This window comes from Podarcis liolepis (assembly GCF_965112155.1).
Source record: "Podarcis liolepis genome assembly, chromosome: 7".
In the NCBI taxonomy this organism is placed as follows: Eukaryota; Metazoa; Chordata; class Lepidosauria; order Squamata; family Lacertidae; genus Podarcis; species Podarcis liolepis.
Window position 1 is genome coordinate 52,896,247 of NC_139561.1, and position 23,882 is coordinate 52,920,128.

Consider the following 23,882-nt stretch of genomic DNA (forward strand, 5'->3'; position numbering starts at 1 on the left):
GGAAAAAGGTCCTTGTATTCTGACACATACCAAGAACCAGGACCTGAGCACCCTCAAAGCTCCTTTTAAGCATTGCAGAAAACTTTCCTTTGCTCCTGTATTATTATGCTGTTACTAAATTGGATACAACAGTTTCTTCTTGTAAAAACAATTCTGGTAGTAATCTAGAACAAGTGCAGCATCAAACCAACCAGCAAGATTTCCTATCTGAATTGGTGCTGAGTGCTGTTAGGAGCCTCCAGTTCCCCTTAGGGAACATTTCCAATTTCCTTGAGAAGATTGATTAAGCTAGTCTAAGAACTATAGCTCTGGGAGGGGGAATAGGGGTCTCCTAACACCTCCCATCACCCTTAAATTACAGTTCCCAGGATTCTTTGGGGGGAAACTATGACTATTTACAGTGGTATGATGCTGATTTAAATGTATAGTGCTGACAGGGCCTTATATTAGTGGTTTTCAACCCATGGCAACCTGGGGTGCCTTGAATGATGTTCAGGGGTGCTGCAGGCAACACTGGTCTCTGTATCTCTTTTTTTTCTTTCCCTCCCTCCTCTGATGCCCTCTTGTGTCTCTGCTGCCCAAAGGCTTGCACAGCCATTTGTTGCAGCAGCCCTGGCTACAAGTGAATGGTGCCTCTGTGGCTGGCCAGGGGGTGCTGGTTGCCAGCAGCTGAGGGAGCCTCAGAGTAAGCAAGCAAGCAGGCAAGATAGCCAAGCCAGCCAGTCCGCCAACCCTTGCTGTTGGGAATGGACAGACTGGGCAGGCAGGCGTTGTGTTGGCCTTTCTTGTGCTTGCTGTGTGCAAGGCCTGCCTGGGAGCTGAGTGCCCGGTGCTGAAGGGAAGCCTTTTCACCATGCAGGCCCTGCAGCACCTGCTGCTGCCTCCCAAGGTAAGGTGCTGGCCTCACATTCACCTTTGGCCAGTCTCCATTGGGCCACTAAGGCTGGGGGCATCATCTTCCAAGGCTCCGGTGTGGCAGTGTGAAGAGGCACCTCTCTTTGGGGCAGGGTGGGGAGGAGACAGCTCAGAGACTAGGGGCAGCAGCAGGGTGTCTGAAAAAGGATTAGAGGCTGCCAGCTCTGCAGGCAAGGGGTGACATAACTAGGCTCTTGAACCCCACAGGGGTGCTGCAGAAAGAATGGAGTTGGTCAAGGGAGCCATGGACTCAAAAAGGGTGAAAACCTCTGCCTTATATGAATGAGCATAACTGTTGCCTGGAGGTGCCCTGGGGTCAGAGTACATTAGAATCTCCACTAGAATTCCAAGCTCAAAGAAGTGTAGTTGTCAGGGGAAATAAGACATTGATTCAAGGCTATCATGCAGGGGATGCGTGCAGAATGTACTGTCAAATACAGCAACTAACAGACAAGACTTAGCTCCCCTCCAATTTGTTTGCAGGTATATTCTGCAACATGTCATTGATACAATAAGAATACATTAGTGAGAGATTTATACTGGACTGTCTGCACATCGTGCTTCTTGAATACTACTGCATTACTGCTGTCCAGAGAGGCATTATAGCACAATAAAAGTGAGAAGAACACCCACCAGCACAGCACATTCAAGAAAAAATATATACAGGATTTCAGCAGGAATTTTCAAGGTATGGATTGATTGAAAACCATCTCAAACATATAGTATTGAAAGTGAGATCACATGTAATGGCCCCAATACCATAATTAGCACAAACACACAATACAAAGATGTCTGAACGGCCTTTGATTGGCACTTAGACATTGATTATGAGACACCTCTTGCTGTGAAGCAGGGAAATTTTGACCCAACAAATATCACAAAATGTTGGGCACTTTTTCCTGCACTCTCTTGAGCCAAGAGTCATCTTTCACATACTCAGGGATAGCAGTAGCTCAGGACACACAGCACGGAAAACCATTATTACAACAACAGATAACCAAATGCCAATGCATCCAACCTCATAACAGATGGAAGGAAAACATTTTAGTTCCTTGTAGACATGACCTATATACATTTGCTTATGGAACTGTGAAAATGCCATACACATGCATGGTGCACACTATTAAGGAAAGTGGGACCTGGATCCCCTACAACAAATGAGGGACAAAGGCCAAAAGAAAAACTGATGATGCCATTCATGTTTCACACACTTCTTCTTGCCATCTACGGATAGAATGAGTGAAAGAGAGGAGATAAGAGAGGTGTAAAATATGCCCCCCAGGAGATCAGCCTATTCATCCAGGTTGCTTCCAAGTCAGACAAAAAGAAGCAAATATCCCTGCCAGAGGGCTTGCAGACAGAGCTATCAGTGTCTACACATGTCAAAGACCTTACCTTGTGTTTGCTGCAGCAGCTATAAGCAATTGTCCCTGTGGACTTAACCAAATACTTAGATCCATACTGAACAAGCTATGCACATGGCTTTTAGCTATGTGAAGGTTCCCTTTGATCTTCAAGGACTCAGAATTATTTTTTTAACAAAATAAGATAATGCAAAGCTAGCCCTGCAACTTGAGAGTTTAAATCAGGACTAAGCAAAGAGAACTATCAATAAAAGTTTGAGCTAGAATAAAGACTTCTAAAGCTCACAATCAATCATATTGTGAACATGTTATATTTGTGTACCATCAATGGTCTCCAACTATGTTTTACTCAAGAGTAGACCTGTTGGAATTGATGGGCAGGACTAAGGCCAATGAATTTCAATGGGTAAACTGAGTAGAATGTAATTGGATACAACTTAATGTGCATGGGGAAAGACTGGACTCAAGCACACCAAAACTGTTGCTGGACAACTTGTTCATTGGCCATGCTGGCTGGGGTTGTTGGGAGTTTGATTACTGCTCAATAATCAGGTTGTCTAGAATTGACCTAAGAAAAATGGACTAATGGGCCAACTCAGGATCAAGGCAGCTTCCTATGCTTCAAACAGGTTGCTGATCTTCTGACTCTGAAACAGTGCTATTTTCTATAAGAAGGTCAAGGCAAAGAGGAAGGAAACAATGCTGTCTAGATGTCACTGGGCAAACTCCCATCAACCTCAGATAGCATGCTCAATGGTCTGAATTCATGGGCTTTGTGGGTCATCAACATCTGGGTTCAGGTTAGTCAACTGCTGCTCTATATTTGCATATTTTCCAGGCATGTGTCAACTCCTCATTTTGGCCTTCCTGGATATTGGGTAAAGATTCCTGCAGCAAACACCAGCAACTGCCAGTTGCAACTAGCTCCAACTCTACCATCAGCATTGTTTTAGCATTGTCTGATGGCTCAAGTTCAAATGATGCCCGTGGAGACCTTTATGAGTGTGCATGTCACACTGAACCGTGGGTTGCAATGTGACACAAGAATCCCTTTGCATTTTCAAAAGAAGCAGAGGGTGGTTTTCCTGAGCGGATGACTTTCATGTAATTATGACAGCTTTTCTCAACCTAGTGTGCCTCCCAGATGTTCTGACTGCCCCTGATGGGAGTCATAATCCAAAACATCTAGAGAGCACCAGGTTGAGGGAGGCTGAATTACAGGGCAGGAATTACCTGTTGCACTTTATGGGTGACAGCCGGTAGCTTAGATGTATTTAAAGGAGCGTTCTCTTTATCCTCCAGGAATGTGCTTACCAGGGGCTGTTAGTCATGATAGCCAAACAAAACCTCCAAGTTCCAGAGCAGTGTGCTTCCAAATACTAGTTGCTGGAAAGCAAGGACAAGAAAGGGCTCTTGCCTTCCTGATGTCCTGCTAGTGGGTATCCCAGGGGCATGAGATTGGACACTGCAGTGTGGGAAAGAGGGTGCTAGACTAGATGAGCCTTTGGTGTGAGCCAACAGCTCTGCCTATGAAAAGCAACCACAACAAATGCTCTGAAACTGTGCTGCTTTTTGCAATTTAATCTTGACTAGAGTTTGAAGGACAAGACTTTCAAATCTTGCTGGGATTCTCACCCCCATCTACTGAAATCTTTCTTGATGCCCTGCTCAAATCTGGGAAGAGCCACAGCTCAGTGGCAGAGCATCTGCTATGCATGGACATGGTGCCAGCTTCAATCCCTAGAAACTCCAGGGAGATCTGGGGAAGATCCCTGTCCGAAATCCCAGAGTTCGGTTGCCACTACCAGATGGATCTGTGTTCTGATAAGGCAGCTTTGTAAGTTCTGCTAAGCAAGACAGAACTTCTGAACCTCAATTGCACAGGATACTTAACAGAATGTTTTAAATCACTGGGAGCGAATATATTTATATGTAGTTAGCTCAAAAGTAACAATCTCCTTGCCTTTCCAGCTTATTTCTGCAATTTTAAAGGGTGTGGGCTCAGTGGCAACTCCCCAAGTTCAATATAGTGGTACCTCGGGTTACACACGCTTCAGGTTACATACGCTTCAGGTTACAGACTCCGCTAACCCAGAAATAGTGCTTCAGGTTAAGAACTTTGCTTCAGGATGAGAACAGAAATCGTGCTCCGGCGGCGCGGCAGCAGCAGGAGGCCCCATTAGCTAAAGTGGTGCTCAGGTTAAGAACAGTTTCAGGTTAAGAATGGACCTCCAGAATGAATTAAGTACTTAACCCGAGGTACCACTGTACTGTAGCCCCCACTTTTCCCCAAGCACACAAACACCCCAAGTTCCCCACTTTAGCAGGCATAATCCCTATTTTGGGGGGGGGGGTAAATCATCCATTTTTGGCTTCCAGTGTGTCTGTGTATTTAGGAAATGGCACCAATTTAGTTTTTCTTGATTTGCTGTTTTTCAGGATTCAACTTCCTCTTCAGAGCCTTTATAAGTTAAACCTAAGAGTGGGGTGTGGGCGCAACTTATCTGTAATACACTTGCAAATGTATGTGCATGCTGCAAGGCCATTTCACACACCACAGCTGCCAAGGTACATTTCGTAATTGATAAGGCAAGTTGTCCTACAAGATGCCTTTTCTAGTATTTCTCTTAACAAGAACACACCCTGCTGGCTTTTAAAGTTGGTGGAAGACCAGTGACTACAGAGTAAACAAAAGGCTTTAAGGAGGAGGAGCAGAACTTTCAGCAAGGTGTGACATCAAGAGAGAGGTTTGGTAGTGGTGGGACAGTGAGGATTGGAATATTACAAGTTTTCTTCTATAAATAATCGGAGGATAAGTCACTATGGGGAACCAAACGGGCAGTCCTGGTTCCATCAACTGCATGGGCCAGCAGGAACTAGCATGGGCTGAAATGCACCACACCTCTGAATTGCAGCATTGATGGAACACTGAAACCATGCTTTCGGGTCTTGAGGACTAGAAGATTCCTTAGTTCAAATAAATGTTCAAATTGCTGTGTCTTAAAACAGGACAGGATATAGAGCCGAGATTTCTAAGAACCAGCGAGAGTTTCAGGTGGATATCCTTTAACTCAAAATTCTCTGCCTCACCCAGGGCATCCTCCTTCATTTGACGAAGAAGCATCGACCACACCTAGACAGAGGCAGCAGCATGTCCTCTGTGCATGTGCTGCAGTAGCTACATCTAACTTGCAATTTGTGATGATAGGATACAATCACATAGAAGTATTGAGCATAATTATAGTGTGTCACTTTTTTTAAAAAAAAGATGAACAACGAAGTGTACTTAGCTAAGCTGTTCCAGATGTCTTTGGTTGCAAGACGAAGGACAAGATTGAACTTGCAGTACGTAACGTTTGTCTCAGAGCTATTTCCAAACTACTGAAAAGTCACTTTACAGTCTTAACTGGTCTTGCATGAAATCTACCCGGGGAGAGCGAAGAGAGGAGAAGGGGGGGGGGGAGGATACACCACGCCTAATGATTTCTTTTGCAAAAAGACTTCATTCCCCCTGCCCTACCCAGAGCCTGCTGTACTCATAATTAAAACTAAGGATGATTCAATGTAGGGAAAAAACACAGCAACACCGAAATACATTGCTCATTACTTACTGGGCCGATCCCTGTCACCAGAAGTGGCAACACACTAACCTGTTCCACAGCCTAAGCAAGTTTTCCCCACAAACACACTCAACCAGCAATTCTAACGTGATATGAAGAACCAGTTCCATACATTCCAAAAAAAGCTATGGCGTTGTATTTTTCCATTTGACTCCAGGTTGCTCAAAAGCATAAGACACACATATATGAAAAAGTAAAGGCAAAACACCTTTGCATGTTTTGAAAAGTGAACCAACAAACTCTCTCCCCACATTAACAGCAACATACAGAAAGGACAGTACGTGACGCTGCAGTTTGGCTGGGTGCTGGGCAGCGTGGGGGCAGAGAATGCACAGAACTGTACCACTCGTGAAGTCCATATACAACTAATTTCAGGACGAAAAAAAAAGTCTTAATGCCCCAAGCCTTTCCCCCTAGATGGAAAACTGTCCCTGCGTGGAGAACATATATGAGTTTGGCCACCACCTTGCTGAAGTTAAGCAGGTCTGGATCTGGCCAGGGCATGGATGGGAGACTACCCAGGACCTCCACGTATGCTGCATTGGGCCTCGAGGTTAGAGAAAGACGGGATGAAAATGTAAGAACACAGAGCTAGATAGTTACATCCGTGTTCAAATCCCACAGAACTCGTTGAGTAAATCTGAATGTGTGGGCAAACTCCCTGCCCTTCAGTCTACCTTTCCTTTACAGAACTGCTTAAAATAATACATAAAGTATTATATATCAGCCTTCCTCAACCTGGTGCCCTACACATGTTTGGGGCTACCAACTCCTACCAGCCCCAGCCAGCACAGCAGACTGGTGAGAGTTGATAGTCGACAACATATGGAGGGCAGCCAATTCTGCACTCAGGGACAGAGTATTCCCCCCCAAAATACAGTTTTATCCAAAGTTTCATCCCAGGAGTTCAGGGTAGCATGCAAAGCTTTCCCACCCACTTTTACCTTCACATCAGCCCTGTAATAACTAGCTCCCAGGTCAGCCTGAGAGAAAGCGTGTGGCCCAAGGTCACCCAGTGAGCTTTGTGGTGGTGGGAGTCATCTCCCCAGAGAGAGAGCTATACTCTGGCCCCCTTCACCTCACTGGCTTTGCAGAAGCTGTGAAGGGCACGTTCAAGTATTTCTAAAGACAACTATTCCCTTAAAACACCCATTCCTTTCCCTCATGTGAAGTGTTTCTTCATGGAAATGGGCTAATGGTGGGACTGCTTAAAAGACAACATACTCCGGCCCCCCTACCCTCAGGGTTACCAGTTGTTTCCCCTAACTTATTACATTAAGACAAACCAGTTCGGCTTGCTGTCCAAGTTGTGTACAGGCACAGCCCTTTTGGTGACAGCTTTCGGTCTTTTTACAATATTCAGAATAATGCCCCCCCCCATCATCCTCTGTTTCACCTGAACCCCATTAGGGATCCTATTTAAATATTTCTCTGTTCAATTTCTCTTTGGTATTTGGGGGAAAGAGGCTCTTGAGGCTCCATCATTTATTGTTTTCTTTTTTCTTTTTTTACTGGACAAGTAGATCAGCATTTAAAGTGTCATGTCCAGACTACATCACTGCCCAAATCCCATAGGAACAGCCTTACCACATTGCATTAAGAGGGCTAACCTGGCTGTACAAGCAATCTGTGATTGTTTTAGACCTGTGTGCTCCTGGACTTTTGTCAAGAGGCTTTCAAAACCAAAGCTGCCAGAATATGTCACCCACACACAAATTCCCATGGCGAGTTCACATTTGTCCCTGGATGTGGGCAACATCAAGCTTGAGTGGCATGTTTGAATGAGCCACTACAGACCAAATAACTTCAGGTTATAGTCAACATTATACTTTGCATTTAGACACCACATTTGAGATTTCAGAGTGTGTTAACACATAAGCGTAGTAGTTATTTTTGGGGTGGGGGTACAGATAGTCTAAGGCCATTTAGGGAGTTCAAGGCAAAGGTGAAATTACAACCTGGGACTTCCTGGCTCTCATGGCGAACACTCTGGTTATTAACAGCACCAGATTCAATACGTGTCATCGTTCAGCTAGAAGTCACTGGAGACAATAATCAGAAATGTGCAAGCATGTGGTGAATAAACAGAGCAGGCCTTACTGGGGGACAAACCATGCTTGCAATATTGCTGCTGTGAATAACTGGTCTGCGGAGCGGATTTCAAAGCGAAAGTCAAAAGCAAGTCTATTTGCCTTGTTGCATCAGTCAGAATCCTGCTCTCTGCATTAACATTAACCCTCAGCTTCCCTCACCTGCTGGAGAACTCGATCCAGTGGCTCAGCTTTGCTCAGGCCTTCAGGGGTTAAGCCCGTCACCTCTCCACATTCATCGCTCAGCTCCAAATTGTCGGCCTTCACCAAGCATTTGTGCAGGGTCCCTACCTGAAAATATTTAACAAAGTGGGAATGGGGGGGGGGGAGGTTGGAGGGAGAAGAAAAAGTAAGAAAATGGAACAGGGTGGTGTGCACACATGCATGTGTGTTAAAAGAAAAGCACAATGGTTTAAGGGAATCTGCCTTATAATTTCTTTAAAAAGGTTAGATTTTGCCAATTTCACAAAATCCAAGATTCTGTTCACTCCTTGGTTGCTCTCTTCCTCGGGAGACTTGCTCCCTTCCCCTGAAAAAGGGACTTGGCTGCAATTCTTATATAATCCTGATGAGAGGAGTTATGTTTATCCCATCAGAACTGGCTGGTTTTCATGGGCAATCAGGTCACCCTGCAACACTCTCATTAAGGGGCTCAGCCATATTGACAACTGGACAGCTTTTTTGCTTTTTAAATAGCTATTAATATTTGACATAGGGTGTAAGAATGAAGGCGGGGAGGGAATGAGATTTGACTAAGTTACTCTTAATGCACACAGAAAGTCCCCCTCCCTGGGTTCGATTCCCATATAAAGCGATAGGTCCCAGAAGCAACATGCAGGCCTGATTTAAAATAAGATAAAAAAATACACAACACACACCAAATATCCCAAATGAGGAAAAGGCTCAACTTCTAGAAGAAGCAAAAGCTTTTGGCATTTAAAGCCTAACAGATAAAAATTAGCTGGAGTGGGGGAGATAACACTTTTGTAGTCTAGATTTTCCCCTCCATCAATCAATTTTAAGGACAATTTTGAAGCAAGTGAGTTCCCCACCCCGTAAGAGTACATATGTGTATGTATGTAGGTGGTCAAACTATTTAAGTTTTTCCCCCGCCTACGGAGATTTTTGGAGAAGAGGGATACTTAGCCCTTCTCAGCTTTGGAGTGGGGGGGGGAGAGAGAGGGAATGTTACTCTCAGGCAAGTTTGGGTAGGTCTGCATTTGCTGTTTTCTCATTTCCTTTTTTGCACGTCACCCAACTTTGTACCAAGAGTTTGGGAAGCCATACCTTCTTGCTGTGTAGATCCACAACTTGCCACACCAAGAGAATTAGTTCCCTTTCATCGGAACCCAGCTTAGCCCCATATGCACCAGCTGTTGCCCCAAACAAGACCACCAGAGAGTCACTGTGCGGAGAAGCAGCCGTCATGACCACAGGGGGGGAAACAGCTACAATCAAAAGCAGAGGTAAAAAACAAAAGAACAACAAAACAAAGGGGGGAAAATAAGGGAGAGAAAGAGAGAGAGAGAGATCGAGTATAAAACAAACCCAACACAAACCCCCACAAATAAAGGGTTGCCCCTTTCCTCCAAGTGATCAAAGTGGAGATTAAAAAGGACAATATTAGAAGAGCCAGAACTATGGGGAAGGGGGGCAGGGAGAGGTAGCTAAGACCAAAATAAATTATTTAAGGAGAGATTCTGTTTTGCAGTTGTACCTGCCTTGATGAGGTGCTTCTCCTACTTCCTAGGTCAGACTGGGGGATGAAATTAACAAGCGGTAGACTTCTCTCCTTCTGACATCATGGCAGGAAACCCAGCTTTGGTTAATCAAGGAGGGGGGAAAAAATCTTTTTCTTCTCCTCTTCTTCCTAAGTTACCTGCCCATGAGTGAGACCATGTGACCCTAGTCAATCTCCCAAAGGGGCAAGGCCATTGGGCCTTTGGAAAAGGTATAGGGGAGGGACCTAGGGAGAAATCAACGCCTGGCTGAGCTTACCTGATTGGTGTGGGTTGGTGTTTGCTCCTGACTGGGAGAGAAAGAGAGATCAGAAGGGAAACTCCCTTTTCTCCTCCTCCCTCAGTTTTAATTCTGACTCCAGGAAGTGCCTTAACCTGCTTTCTGAGGTTTTTTTTTAAAGGAGTCTTTTATCAGCAAGTGGAATGCAACACTCCTGCTACAATTCGTTTCTAAAGGCACAGTGGACGCCCCCAGGATATATTCGCTCGCAAGACTTCCGTCCTCAATATCTTGTGTTCAGCCCTTCCCTCTCTCGCCAGTTACCTGCCGGTTTTTGTCACCTGGGCACAGATCTCATTATTTTGAAATCTTTACTTGTTTAAAGCTGCAACCGTTTTTTGTTTTTGTTTTTTTAAGTTTTGTTACATTTATATCCTGCCTTTTGCACCAAGGAACTCCAGGTGGTGCAAGTGGTTCGTTCTCCCTCTCCTCATTTCACCCTCACAACAACCCTGTGAGGTGGGTTAGGCTACCACTATCCAATTCTATGCAGAAGTAAAAACCTCACTGCTGCTGTGAGCGAAACAGCCCCCAAATGAAGCTATAAGGCTGGGATCTTATACCTACCTGGAGACAGATCCTGCAAGGCAGAACTATGAGCCTTACTTCAGAGTAAACATGTTTAGGATGGCATTTCACAAATGGACAGCCTTTGCATAGTTTATAGCAGGGGTGGGGTAGCTCCAGATTTTGCCCTCCAGAATAGCCCCAGACAGCCTGGCTAATGGTCAGGGATACAGGGGGTGTGGGGGGAGAAGCTGAAATCTAACAGCATGGGGGGGCAGATGCAAAAGGGAATTTCAGCAGGCAAGCTGAAATTGTGCTATGCAACTATTAAAGGTGCAGAAGCCTCCCCAAATTTGCACCTGGCCACTAGGGGACTTGTTGCGGGTTAGGTCTCCTATCCGTCACCCAAAAACTTTGCTTGTGGGGCAGCTGAGTGTAGTGTGAAATTAAGTGGTTTCCAGTGTTATTTTGGTTTAAACACTTTAACAGTGTATTTTAAATGTTTTTATTGCACCTCTGAGAAGGCGCTTTAAGCTTTGCTTTTAGCTGCTGTATTAATTTTATGATGCATTATTGTGTATTTTATTTCTTGGTTGGTGGTTTTTATTCTGTGTTCCTATACTTATACTTTGAAATGCATTTCATACAGAAGTATCTTAAATAAGTAAGCGAACAATGCATATGCATCACACCTAAACACCAGCAAAACCTACACAAAATGAGGGTTTTCTTTTGAAATTATTTGATTTTTTAAAAAAGCATTAAGGTAGCCATTGTGAGAAAGTCATTTGCTAGCCTTCCACAACACACTCCTCCCCCCTTTTAAATGGTTTTCATTTTGAATTAGAAAGAGAAGGGCACCTTAATCTTTTCAGTGATTAGGGCCTCTAAAAGTCTTAATCCAGGCCCTGCCCCTGAGTCACACGTTTCTTTCTCTTATGCCCTTCCTTTCCATTCTCATTGTTAATAAATATCAAGCTTTTATCTGCAGTTTCCTTCAACACCTTCCTCTGGCCCTTTTCCCCTCAGAGGAGGGAGGCCTTCCCTCTTTCCTGCCCTGGAACCTCTGTCTCCTGGTCACCTTCACTCAGCAGGCAAAGAGTGTCCAGCTCAAAGACTGTGGCATGGCTGGCAGGTTGTGGCACCGAGGCCCTCCCAAAAGTTGCCCAAATGTGGGTCCTCCAGTCCCACCATTTGCTTTGCAGAGACAGTTGGAGGTTGCTTCCTTTAAATAATGATAATAAACTGACAGGGCTCTTATGCACAGCTGGCAGGAATTTATGTGGTGAAGTTTTATTTCCCTAAGGCTGAGGAGGAAGTGATCGGCAGGCTTTGAGGCCTAACTTGGTTCAAGGCAAATTTAAAGGCCCCTCAAAGATTTGGTAGCCTTCATTGCAAGTTATCACCTCCTCATCCGTACTTCAAACACAGCCTGCATAGGAGGCTATAGAAGGCCTCTGCTGTCAAGTAATAGTCTTAAGATGCTGCCCAGAGACTGTTGGTGAAAGGAAGGTATAAAAATCTGGTTAAGAAACAGCACCATTTGCATCTGGAGGTGTTTCCCAGGCACTATAATGACAGCTGTTTGGACATGGCTTCAGAGAAAGGCACCATAGAATATGAAACTGAGCCCTTTCAAATACACACCAGTGGCTTTAAACAAGAGATGTTTGAGAGGACTAACTGAATATAGTTATAGCCCAAAGTGTGTTTGCTGGTTGGACTTGGGGTGGGGTGTGTGGTTTGACCACCTTACGTGGCTCAGTGAATTCCTGTCTTCTCTGTAGAAATGGAGCCAGCACACAAGAGGAAGGGAGTGTTCAGCTGAAAATGGAGTGGCCTTTGCACAGGTATGGAATGTTAAGTGGCTTTGCTGAATGCCTACCGCAGGTGCCTCTGTTACAGGGTCTGCCAAGGAGGGGAAGAAGCCACTGTTTGCATTACCTGGGGGAAGGGTGACTGAGAGTCATAGCACCATAGAACTGCAGAGTTGGAAGGGACCCCGAGGGTCATCCAGTCCAGCCCCCTGCAATGCAGGAATCTAAACTAAAGCATCCATGACAGGTTGCCATCCAACCGCTGCTTTAAAACCTCCAAGAAAAGAGAGAGTCGTATTGAGGAGGAAGGTGACATTTTCTTCCCACAAAAGTTTTAAACTAATGTGCATAATTCCACTAGAGGCTCTCCTGGTGACCTGTTTACTGAACATTCATCCTGATTTGCTTGCTGGGTGTTTATAGGTCTTCCCATAAATCTCTTTTCAGGAATGCCAGCTTAGCCCTGCGACTGTGGGTGCCATGCAGTGTGCATGGCCAAAATTTGTGGGTGCCCAGCCTCTTCATGGGGAAATGTGTGGGGTGCTTGAGCCCCCAGGGCCCCCAGGGAACTGGCACCTATGCTCTCGTTGATCCCACACTTTTCTTTCCCAGCTGCAAAAAAATGTTTACCTCAGTGCCTTCTGAGTATTACACCAACCCTGAGAGGTAGGTCAGTCTTACTGTTGAGGGGCTGAGGTTGAGAAGGTAGCTTGACCTGAAGCTGATTAGTGTGCCAGAAGCAATATTTGAAGTGGGATTTGTAGGTTCATAGTGCAATGTAATAGTTATACATATAGAATCAACTATGTGGACAACACTTTACCAAATATAAGACAACAGGTCTTTGCCTGGAGATTATAGTTTACAGTTTGACTCATATGCAGCCATAGATTTTCGTACTTTGAGCCAGTGCTGGATCTGGGTTCAAATCCCTGTTTAGCTATTAAGTTCACCCTGGGAATTAAAGGCTATCAATCAATGGATACTAGCTGCAATGGCTATATTCTTACCTGACCACCTGGCAGGTGAGTCACTACTGCTTACCGAGAGAGAAGCATGGTGCAAATACAGCAGGAGCACTAGATTGGCTGGGCACCAGTGGCGTAGCGTGGGGGGTGCAGAGGGGGCGGGCTGCACCGGGCGCAACATCTGGGGGTTAGGGTTAGTGGGTGCAAATCCACGGGTTAGGGGGCGCAAATTACTTGCCTTGCCCCGGGTGCTGACAACCCACGCTACGTCACTGCTGGGCACGGTGTGTTTGCACCATGTCTGCCTTGCTGCTACCTGCCACCTCTCTCTCCTGGTAAGCAGCAGTGACACACCTGCAGGGAGGTCTGGTAAGCGCCTCTGCCCCACCATGCTGCCAGCTACTGTGTAGAGTGACTGTCATTCACTCTTAGTCTATTGTACTTCACAGGGTTGCCGTGGGGATTAAATGGGATGAGTGAGAACAGTATGTATTGCTCAGATCTCCTTGGAGGGAGGGAGGATTGTAATATAATAATGATGCAATGTTTTATGTTCAGTTTTCATTGGTTTTGTATATTCATTAATATCGTTGTAAAGTTTTGCCCTTCCAACCCTCAAAAAAGCAGGGAGGGACCTGTCTGAATTGCTTAGAATCTAGTTAATTCTACCCCATCCAATCACCCTCCTTCCTCCATGCATTTCCAACTTGTGATCTATATATAATACAATTTTCTGGGCTGAAAATACTAAGAAATAGTATCGAATGTTTGCAGAGAAGAAAAACAGGATCCATTTCCTGCTGCGACATGTGGGGTTAAGACCCTGAGCATGCAGTGCCAGCAAAGTTAATTTGTAACCTGGAACTTGCTGCAATGAAATGTTACTCTTGTTCAGCTTTAACTTGAGTTCTGAAAGTCATATTTATAGAGAGAGCAGCCTTCACGCAACTTGAGGCCTTCCAGATGTTTTGGACTACAAGTCCCATCAGCCACCAGCCAGCACTGGCTGCTAGAGGTCGTCCTGTTTTCAGGCTGCAAACCAGAATAGCCATTTGTGGTGTAGTGGTTAGATTGTTGGACCCAGGAGTAATTGTTGAATTAGTTTTACAGTGGTGCCTCGCAAGACGAAAATAATTCGTTCCACGAGTCTTTTCGTCTTGCGATGTTTTACGTCTTGCGAAGCACGGTCCGTCGCAACTGCGCCTCTTCAAGCAGCTTTAAAAAAAAAGCGCAAGAAGTTTTCGTCTTGCGAAGCAAGCCCATAGGGAAATTCGTCTAGCGAAGCAACGCAAAACCGAAAAGCCCTTTCGTCTAGCGAGTTTTTCGTCTTGCGAGGCATTCGTCTTGCGGGGCACCACTGTATCTGGATTGCTGGGCTGGACCAACCAGGATGTGTTTTGTGCTGCTGAGTGTAAATTAATTGTTTTTAAAATTTGTTCGATGACACAGATTGTGAGCTGCCGAGAGGGCTCCTTCCTCTGAAAAGCAGCATAAAAACAAAAAAATTGAGTGCAAATTCAGAGGAGAGTCTGCCTGTTCTGTCCCAGTGTGATTCCTTGTGCTGCCATTTCCTTCTTTCCAGCTGCTGTTGTGGTGAATCCTTCTGTGGGCCAAACTATATGTTGGCCTAAATGCACTGTGTGCACCTCTGAAAATATTTTTCATTGGTGAAAGTTAATTACCATATTTTTCTGTGTATAAGATGCCCCCATGTATAAGACACCCCTCAAAATTAAGAAAACACCCCTCAGCACTACCCATGTATAAGATGAGCCCCAATTTCAAACCTAATTTTTTGGTTAAAAAACCTAGTCTTATACACAGAAAAAATATGGTAATTGTTACTATTGTTATTTTGTATGTTTTCAAGATATCTTATAAATTCTAGACACTCCTTATAAATGCTGTCTACAATGAGTCTGCCTGTATTAACCCTGGGTTTCTTCAGTTTAAACATTCCTTGGCATTTTCTTGCTTTTTCAACTTTGCTAATTTTATCATTCCAAAATGTTCCCCTAAGTTCCTTATCAGTGCTACTTTATTTGAACTGTGCTTTTCTTTCCAGGTTTTTGCATTCACTACCCTGGCCATCTTAAAAGCAGACAATGCACGTCAGTAGCATAACTAGAATACAACAAACAGTGTCTCAACACTGGGTGCAGGATCTGAGGAGGCATGCTACAATAGACAGACTTTGGCAATTGTAGCGCTAAGGTGATTCTCTTCAGATAAATTGTCCCCTGTTTTCAGAGGCCATTTCCAAATACCTGGAGGCAGGCTGAGTTTGGATCTGTTGACTGTGTTATTCAGTGTTTTGTACGAAAATTAATCCTCTGCTTCTAGGCTTCTTATTTAACTGTTGGCTAGCAGTCAAGATTGTGCTTCCTCCATACTGGAAAAGGCCTGTATTTTCAGGAATCAAAGAATAGGCTCATGAACGTTTTGGTAGATTGGTGATATGGACAAATTAATAAACAAGTTAACACAGAAGAAATGGATCCAGGTCCCGCCTGAAGTTGGGAGAAAAATGGACACTGTTTGTTGTTGGTTGTAGCTATATTAGAACAGACAGAAATATCTTCTTTTTGTAATATTAACATTTTGAATAAGGCATGTTTTGAGAGATTTGGGGAAGGATTTGAAAAGAAAGGGTTGAAGTTCAGTGGCAGATCACAAGCTTTTCATGCAAAAGTAAAGGGTTATGCCCTGGATCTTCCTATGCTCATATCAAGGTCTGAACAGAGCTTTATATATGTACAGAGTTACCCTACAAGTGTCCTGGAAAAACCGGGACATCTCATTTTTTTTATTGCAAGAGAATGGTGGCCATTTTTGTTATCATTATCTCTGATGGCGTGATTTCCCCTAAAAAAATGTTTTTTTTCAGGGCTGCCATCTCATGAAACATGAAAGTATGCATTTTTGGGTGGTGTGCCTGAAAAAGCATTTTTTTGGGGGGGGGGGGACGGGAAACAGTGGTGATAAATCACACAGGATCACAACAACCAAAATGGCCACCACACTCTTGCAAGAAAAACCGGGAAGATGGCATCCAAGAAGATGGCATCCCAGATTTCTGCTTCAAAGTGTTGGAGGGGTATGCAAACGCAGGGATCCAGCTGCGCAGAGGGAGCCTCTCAGTGCTCAAATGTGGACTTTCTTCAGAGCTTTGCATCAATCCATGAAGGTCTCAGAGGCAGGGGTACAATCTCACTCCCTACCCTCCATGCCTTCCTATCCATGCACACGTCGCATGAACTCAGCAAATGCTTCCAAACGGCCAGAATTATTATTAATTTTTTTTCAACTTCGTGCATTCTAAAAGACTGGCCGTTGCTTTATCACTCTATTGCTACAGGAATTGCAGTGTCAATATTGATAAAAAAAAACCAAAACCAGGCATATGGCTCAACAGGTGCAGAATGCGCTGCGCTGCCTCCTCTCCTGCCAGAGTCATGCTGGTGTAGATACGTGTTCTGGCCTAGCCCTTCCAGATACCTTCAGCTGCCAGTACCACACCCACCTCCTTTCACACAGAGCTTTGCTTCAGAGGGAACGCCCTTGTTTGCCAAGGAATAAGAACTTAGCCAGCCAGGGAACTGTTGGTTTTGTCAATCCAGGTCCAGCCTAAGATATTTTGGTGCCTCAGCCAGAAACAAATGGAAGCCTCCCGTCTACTAGGGAGAACTCACCAAGTAGGTGTGCCAGGCTTTGACCCAAAGTCTCCAGATTTGCCTGGCTTCCTGCCACTTTCCCTCAACAACTTTGCCAAAAAAAAAGGCTCAACTTTTGTGTCTGGATTTTCACCCTAGGCAGGCAGAGGAGATGTATCTCCAGGTAGAGACACACACACACAGAGAGAAGCATGCAGCTTTAGCCCTGCAGTCTGCCACATGGGAGAAAAGTGTGAGAGATGTACAGGAGATAGAGATGCCTCACAATTGTCCCATAACTCTTCCCAACCAGTGGGGGCTGGTGCCTGTTGGGAGTGGTAGGGCAGAAGGCAGGGAAGGTGGAGCTGGAACCAAGGATGGACCACCACCCAGCCCAGATTGGGTCCTTCTAAGCTGCTCCAATAGGCCCACCCCTTGAAACTTACTATGCGCATCAACTTTGCCACCCCAGAGTAACCCACAGCGAGGCTGTAATCCTGCAGCACAATACACTTAAATGCAATTTATAACAATATTTGAATCATTCCAGCCAAACTCAGAAAAGCAGCACAATATTTGTCAGAAATATAATACTGGGCACAAAATGGATGTTGTGTGGTGCCCAGCCCTGAGCTTAAGGGCACATTTCACATTTTCACATCACTAATGATAGGGCTGCCTCTGTCTCTAATTTAGTTAAGGTAAGTCTAGAGATGTTTTGATGGTAATATGGGACTGTTGCAGATTTCCCTTCATCTTCGTCTTGCATAAGAATGTTGCATCATCCCTCGCACCTTGATTTTGGTTCAGCAGCACAGTGGAAGCCTACACACCTCTTTCAAGATCGGTATTCTATGATCTCGGTAGCCTGAACCATTCCAATGGATAAATAATGGGTTTTGTTTGGCAAGCAGTTTTAACCTTTACAATCTGAATATACTTACGACAAACTCAAGAGATGCCTTGCCATGGCCCGAAGCCTCGGAAGGTTGATAAACAAGTCTTCCCCTGTTGTTTTTCCTTGGGCATGTCATATTCACAGATATACTGTGTGTGTACATGGAGGCTCAATTTAAGAAATCAATGACCAATAGTTGTTAAAAATACCTGTCCTCCCTTTTGAATTTGTCTATTGTTATTATATTAGTCAGCTAAGTAATAAGAACACAAGAAGAGTCTGCTGGATCAGGACAGTGGCTCAGCATCCTTTTCTCACAGCAGCCAACCAGATGTCTGTGGGAAACTGACAAACAGGATCCGAGCACAGGAGCACATTCCTCTCCTGAGGATTCCAGCAACAGGAATCCCAAAGCGTTGCTGCCTCTGACCATGGAGGCAGAGCAGTAATCATGGCTTGCAGCCATATCCTCCATGAATGGGTCCGATCTTCTTCCAGGTTGGTGGTCATTACTAGACAAGATGCCCATCTGCTTTATATTCTTCTTCTTTTTAATAAAGCAAAAATAAACTAAGCTGCCCTCTACTCTCCCACAATTCAGATTGTCAGTCAGTTTCATTGGAATATCACAACCAGCCATTATGCATCAAACCATGGATAACATTAACAGTTCGAAAGCAACAGCAGACACCAACCAATGTTGCTCTGTCAAAGGGGAGAAACTGCTGGTTTTCTTTCAGGTATGCATGCGCCTTTAACTTTGCCCGCACCTTCAGAATTTAGACAATATACTTAATTGTTCTATGGCCTGCATACACACCATACATTTAAAGCACATGACTTCCCTCCAAGAATCCTGGGAGCTGCAGTTTACCCCTCTCAGAACTGCAATTCATAGCACCCTTAAACTACAGTTCCCAAGAGTCTTGGGGGGCGGGGAAGCCATGTATTTCAAATCTATGGCATGTAGACAGCCCTATACTGTCATGTGCTTGTTAAGATCAACCTGTCACTTTTATTTTGCAAAGGAGGAACTTTTCTTCTCCTTTCTGCCAAAGGAAGAGTATACAGAAGGGGTAGGCAACCTAAGGCCTGTGGGCCGGATGCGGCCCAATCACCTTCTAAATCCGGCCCACGGACAGTCCGGGAATCAGCATGTTTTTACATGAGTAGAATGTGTGCTTTTATGTAAAAGGCATCTCTGGGTTATTTGTGGAGTATAGGAATTCGTTCATTTCCCCCCCTCCCCCAATATAGTCTGGCCCACCACATGGTCTGAGGAACGGTGGACCGGCCCATGCCTGAAAAAGGTTGTTGACTCCTGGTATACAGTACTTGAAGATCATTTGTACAGCTATGACATTCAAGGACAAAATGTAACAGCCTTGCCCAGCCTGGTGCCTCCAGGGGATTTCGACTATCCATCAGCCCCAGCTTTTTGGACTAGTAACAACTGCCCGACGTAACCTATACCACAGGGTTGTTGTGAGGATAAAATGGGGGGGGGGAGAACCATGTATGCCACCTTGAGCTCCTTGGAAGAAAGTTCAGATATGTATGTAAAAAGGAACAGATGTGAAAATGAATGGACCTTGTCTTGACGGTATCCAATGCCAATAAGTTAATGATGCATTTTGTGAAAAGGTGGTTCCTTTAGCAATCATTGTCACTGCAGTGCTATTCAAGAAGTGTCATCAAGCCTGGTGGTCTCTTCTTCATGTCCGGAGTGGGGGCGGGGAGGAATGGAGCTTATTGAATCAAACACCAGCCTCTTTAATGAAAGCCAGGGGTGGGTGGGAGCCTCAGCTTTGCCTTCCCTGCTTTTGGTTTCCACAAAGCCTGTTTGTTTTACTTAAGGCTAGTTCACTGCACCCTGGTTACCATGGGAATGGCAGAAGGGCGGCCAGCCACACCCTTGTGAACACCACCTGGGTGACTCAGGAGGAGCAACTCAAGAGACAGAGCCTGACCTCATAAAAGCCGAAGCAGGTAAAAGTGCAGGCTCAGGTGATCTCACCCAAATGCTGCATACCCATGTATATATGATCATGGGACAAGATGTAGAGAGGCAGGTCCTGAGGAGCAGGCTGCCTGGATCCCCATGTAGTAAGCCAGAGCCAGTGTACACCGCGGAGTGCTGCACTAGGACTGTGGAGATCTGGGTTCAAATGTGGCTGAGCACAGTAGTATAGTGACTAACAAGCTGAGCTGTGGATCAGGAAGTTCCTTATTCCTGAATCTCACCTTTGCCATGTACTTAACAAGAGGCCTTAGGCAAGCTCCTATTGTTCAGCCTCAATCTTCCCATCTGTCGTATGGGACATAATCATACTGTGTAAGTTTTTCCTTTCTTTTTAATTAATTGTATGCATAGAAACATACAAAGGACATAAGTTAAAACATAGATAAAATTCAGTTCCAGTGACTAAGAGGTGCAGCAAAAAAATACAGAGGAATCACACGTGTACAGTATGAAGATAAGAAATGTCATTGTTATTCTTATCATTCTAAAGCATAAACAAACAACTGAGTTCCATAAAGAAGCATGCTGAGAGGGTGTCATTACATCACTGGTTTTCTTATTCGCATACATTGCAAAATCAAACCATTCTAATCCAGAATGATCTCTCTTTTTAGTCCCTAACTTCATATTGTTTGTCAACTTTCCAACCAAAACTATATTACAACCCTTTTTATACTAGTATTCTCTTGTAACTCCTTCCAAACTGCTGCAAAAAGGGCTGGATGTTAGTTTTGTTGCCATTAAAAATGACTTGTCAACACTTTACTTCACAAATTCTCCTTGCTGTTTGAGAAAATGTTTAATAAAGCTAAATAATAAGCTGGTTCCATATGTTGATTAGTGATGTCCTTAGTTTCATGAAAGAATACACATTCACACAATGTTTGCAAAACTTTATTATGGTCAAGAATTGTTAAGTAAGGGAGACCTGTGCTGTGTACAATGCAGATCCAGCAGGCAAACTCAATTATCAATCAATTATTTTTCCTGTTGATCAAAAGGGGAAATTTCTTTCCTAGGGTTGCAAAAAACGTCTAAGGTGTGATCTTCTAAACAGTTCGAAACACAACAAACATGTACACACACATCCAAAACCATAAGCCGAATAAAGGCATTTTTAAAAAGGGTGGGGTGGTTCTATATAATTCAGCAATTACAAGATGTTTTTATGCTCTGAAGTTAAAGAGAATGCTGGCTCTGCTCCCACAAAAAGCAATTACTCATCCAATGCTCTATCGTACTCAGGGTGATTCCAGGCTGTCGCTACTGTTGGGTGGGATTCAGTTGTATACTCTCAAATTCAGGTTGCACAATGAAAGCTGATTGTGCAACCAACCCACTTTTTGCAATAAGGAAAGTGATGGGGAAATGCCCTGGAAAGTGTGGGGTGGCATCTGCTTGATACAATGTTGTCTAACTTCCCCACAAACAAATAAGGATGAATGCTCAATAAACAGATTGTCTGGAAGCTGCCTTATTCATGACAGCTGGGATTTTTGAGTGTCTTCTAAGAAAGGCTTAGAGCCCTTGGGTGCTGTTGTGGTTTACAACACATGTTTCAAAGTCATATACAATATTCAATTAAACAGTGGCCTGAATCTCCAGGCCTTTAACATGATCCACAGAAGAACAATACAACCCACCCATCCTGTCTCTTTCCTTATTCATAAAAGGCTTTTACTAGCCCCAGTGGCTGTGGATGGTGCCAACAGCACTCCCTGGGTGACTTGGCGGCCTGCCTTGAAACTTAGGGCATGGCAAGTTTGTGAAACCTGCCAAATGGTTCACCAACTGGAATACCTTTCTTATTCTCAATGCTAGAAAAGCAAATGGTTGGATCTGAGTAGTTCAAAGTCACACCAAGCTACAGTTTCCAGGATTGTTTGGGAAAACCATAATCATAACAGTGAACATAAGAACCCAAGAAGAACCAGGATGCCAACATGATTATCTGGGGCTAGTGCACTGTATGTGGATAGGGTCTTCCTCTTGCAAAAGAGGACAGATTTGCATATACTTTGCACCAGAAGCAAATCTGTGGATCCCCAAGTTGCTCTTGTTGCAGCTCTGATTGATGTACCCAATGCTGGAATCAGGGATGTGTTGTGGGGTCAGTTTCAGCTTATGCAGTCAGCTGTTGTGGACAAAATTGCTGTGGGCAATACATCTGGCCATGTGCTTTCTTGAGTCCTGACCCTCCTGGCTTGAGGGGATGTGACTGGTTGGCTCCAGAGTAGGGTTGCCATACATCCGGAATTTTCCAGACATAGCCAGTATTTGGCCCTCGTAAACAGCGTCTGGGTGGAAATCGCTGAACTGTCCGGGGAAAATCTGAACATATGGCAGCCCATGTCGGAATTGTAGATTTTGGCAAATTTCCTTAAAAACAGCTTAAAAACTTTTTTTGGGGTGTTTACAAAAAAAAAAAAAGCTCAACAATGTTTGTGTCTGGATTTTCACTTTTAGAAATATGAAAGCCCTAGTCCAGAGTGTGGTTAACACTTTACTGCGTGTGATGCTGGTCCCTGCTGCTTTGAAAGAGGCAGTGGTTGCGTCTCTTCTTAAAGAAACTGGCTCTGGACTCCTTGGGCAGGAGCAACTATTGACCAACTGCTAATACTCCCTTTTAGGGAAGGTGATGGAGAGGGTTGTGGTGGGGCACCTTTGGTCATCCTGATAGCTGGCTTTTGCGCACAGGGGGACACAGTATTGTCCTGCTTTGTAGGCACAGGACAAGTGGAAGTGTGGATGAGCCCTTAGTGGTGCCCTTATAGAATTACGCAGGGAGGAGGATAACTAGAATTAGTTTGTCTCTGGCTCCACCTCTTCTTCGTCTCTCTGCTTTCTGCCCTATCAGTTCCCAGTGGGCACCAGCCACCACTGTCACTGCCTGTGGTCACCCTTCTATCTACTTGTCAACTCTATCAACAAGAATAGAAAGGGAAATTATTTTATTTTTTTATGACTAGCTCTGCATCCACCTGAGTCTTCCAGGCTTCTCCTACTCACCCAGGCTCCTCTTGTAGCATCACCCAGGTGGCAGGATGTTTGCAGTCAATCCTAGTTCTCTTCATCATGGCCTGGCCTCTTTAGCTACTCTCTCTCTCTGTCTCTTTGCAAGAGAGCTGAAAATTCTCTTGAATTTCACCTGCGTACTCCCTGCCACTCCACCCCCTCTCTCTTTATAAACAGTCAGTCTGACAGGTACAAAACCTAAGTGTAGCTCAGGCGCCTGCAACCGGCTTTGAAACCAGGCTTAGCTTAAGCCTCGGAGGGGCTCTAATAATATACACAGGGTCTCCGGGGAGCCTGGTGCAGCTGTTGCCATGCTCTCAAATTAATGGCTCCTTCCTTTCCTCCACAAACGATGAAGGCGAGACTTCTGTTACAGAGAAGGATAATCCATTGCTGATGAAGGAGGCCAGCAGGAGACCCAGACAAGCACATTGTAAATCTTTGGAGCCTGAAATTTGGTGCACTGCCTCTGCTTTCTAGTGAGGGTACATTGCCCACATAGAATAACATGAAAATGAGAGGATGAATGAGATTTTTGGTTGCGTTGTGCAATATAACACTGGGCTTTTTGAGTCAAAAGATTTCTGCTTTTAACTTCTATTATTATGTAATATTTGTTATTATCTTTATCTATCTATCTATCTATCTATCTATCTATCTATCTATCTATCTATCCTATCTATCTATATCTATCTCATGTATATCCCTATTATCAATTATATGCTAGTGGTGGTTGCCCATTCCCTGGGAATTTTGATAACCCCCATACATATGGTGATTTTTAAATGGATAGTGTAATTGGTGAGTTTGGACCTAGCATGCCAAAAATTGGGTGATGTCACACCAAAGTCATGCTTTGGTCCACTGTCTTTGTTCAAATTGGTGCCTGGTATTCAAACTCCAATGAAATCTCCCACCCCTAAACTCAGGAATCCCTGGGTCAAGTTTTGCAATGATATCTTAAGAGGCATCCATACCTATGCCCCCAAACAG

At 44.4% G+C, this 23,882-nt stretch overlaps 1 protein-coding gene across 3 annotated transcripts in view; it reads right to left on the bottom strand.

Annotated features, from left to right (window-relative positions):
* ESRP2 (epithelial splicing regulatory protein 2) overlaps window positions 1-9,940 on the bottom strand; it is a 49,560-nt gene extending 39,620 nt beyond the window's left edge. The window contains exons 1-3 of one of the 3 annotated variants that reach the window (XM_083512483.1): window positions 9,707-9,940; window positions 9,277-9,437; window positions 8,152-8,280 (exon numbers count right to left, since the gene is read on the bottom strand). In XM_083512483.1, coding sequence (XP_083368609.1) covers window positions 8,152-8,280; window positions 9,277-9,417 — 270 coding nt within the window. In that variant the 5' untranslated portion in view covers window positions 9,418-9,437; window positions 9,707-9,940. The remainder of the gene's footprint in view (window positions 1-8,151; window positions 8,281-9,276; window positions 9,438-9,706) is intronic. The other 2 variants (XM_083512485.1, XM_083512484.1) reach the window with 2 other exon arrangements.
* Between the last annotated feature and the right edge of the window lie 13,942 nt (window positions 9,941-23,882).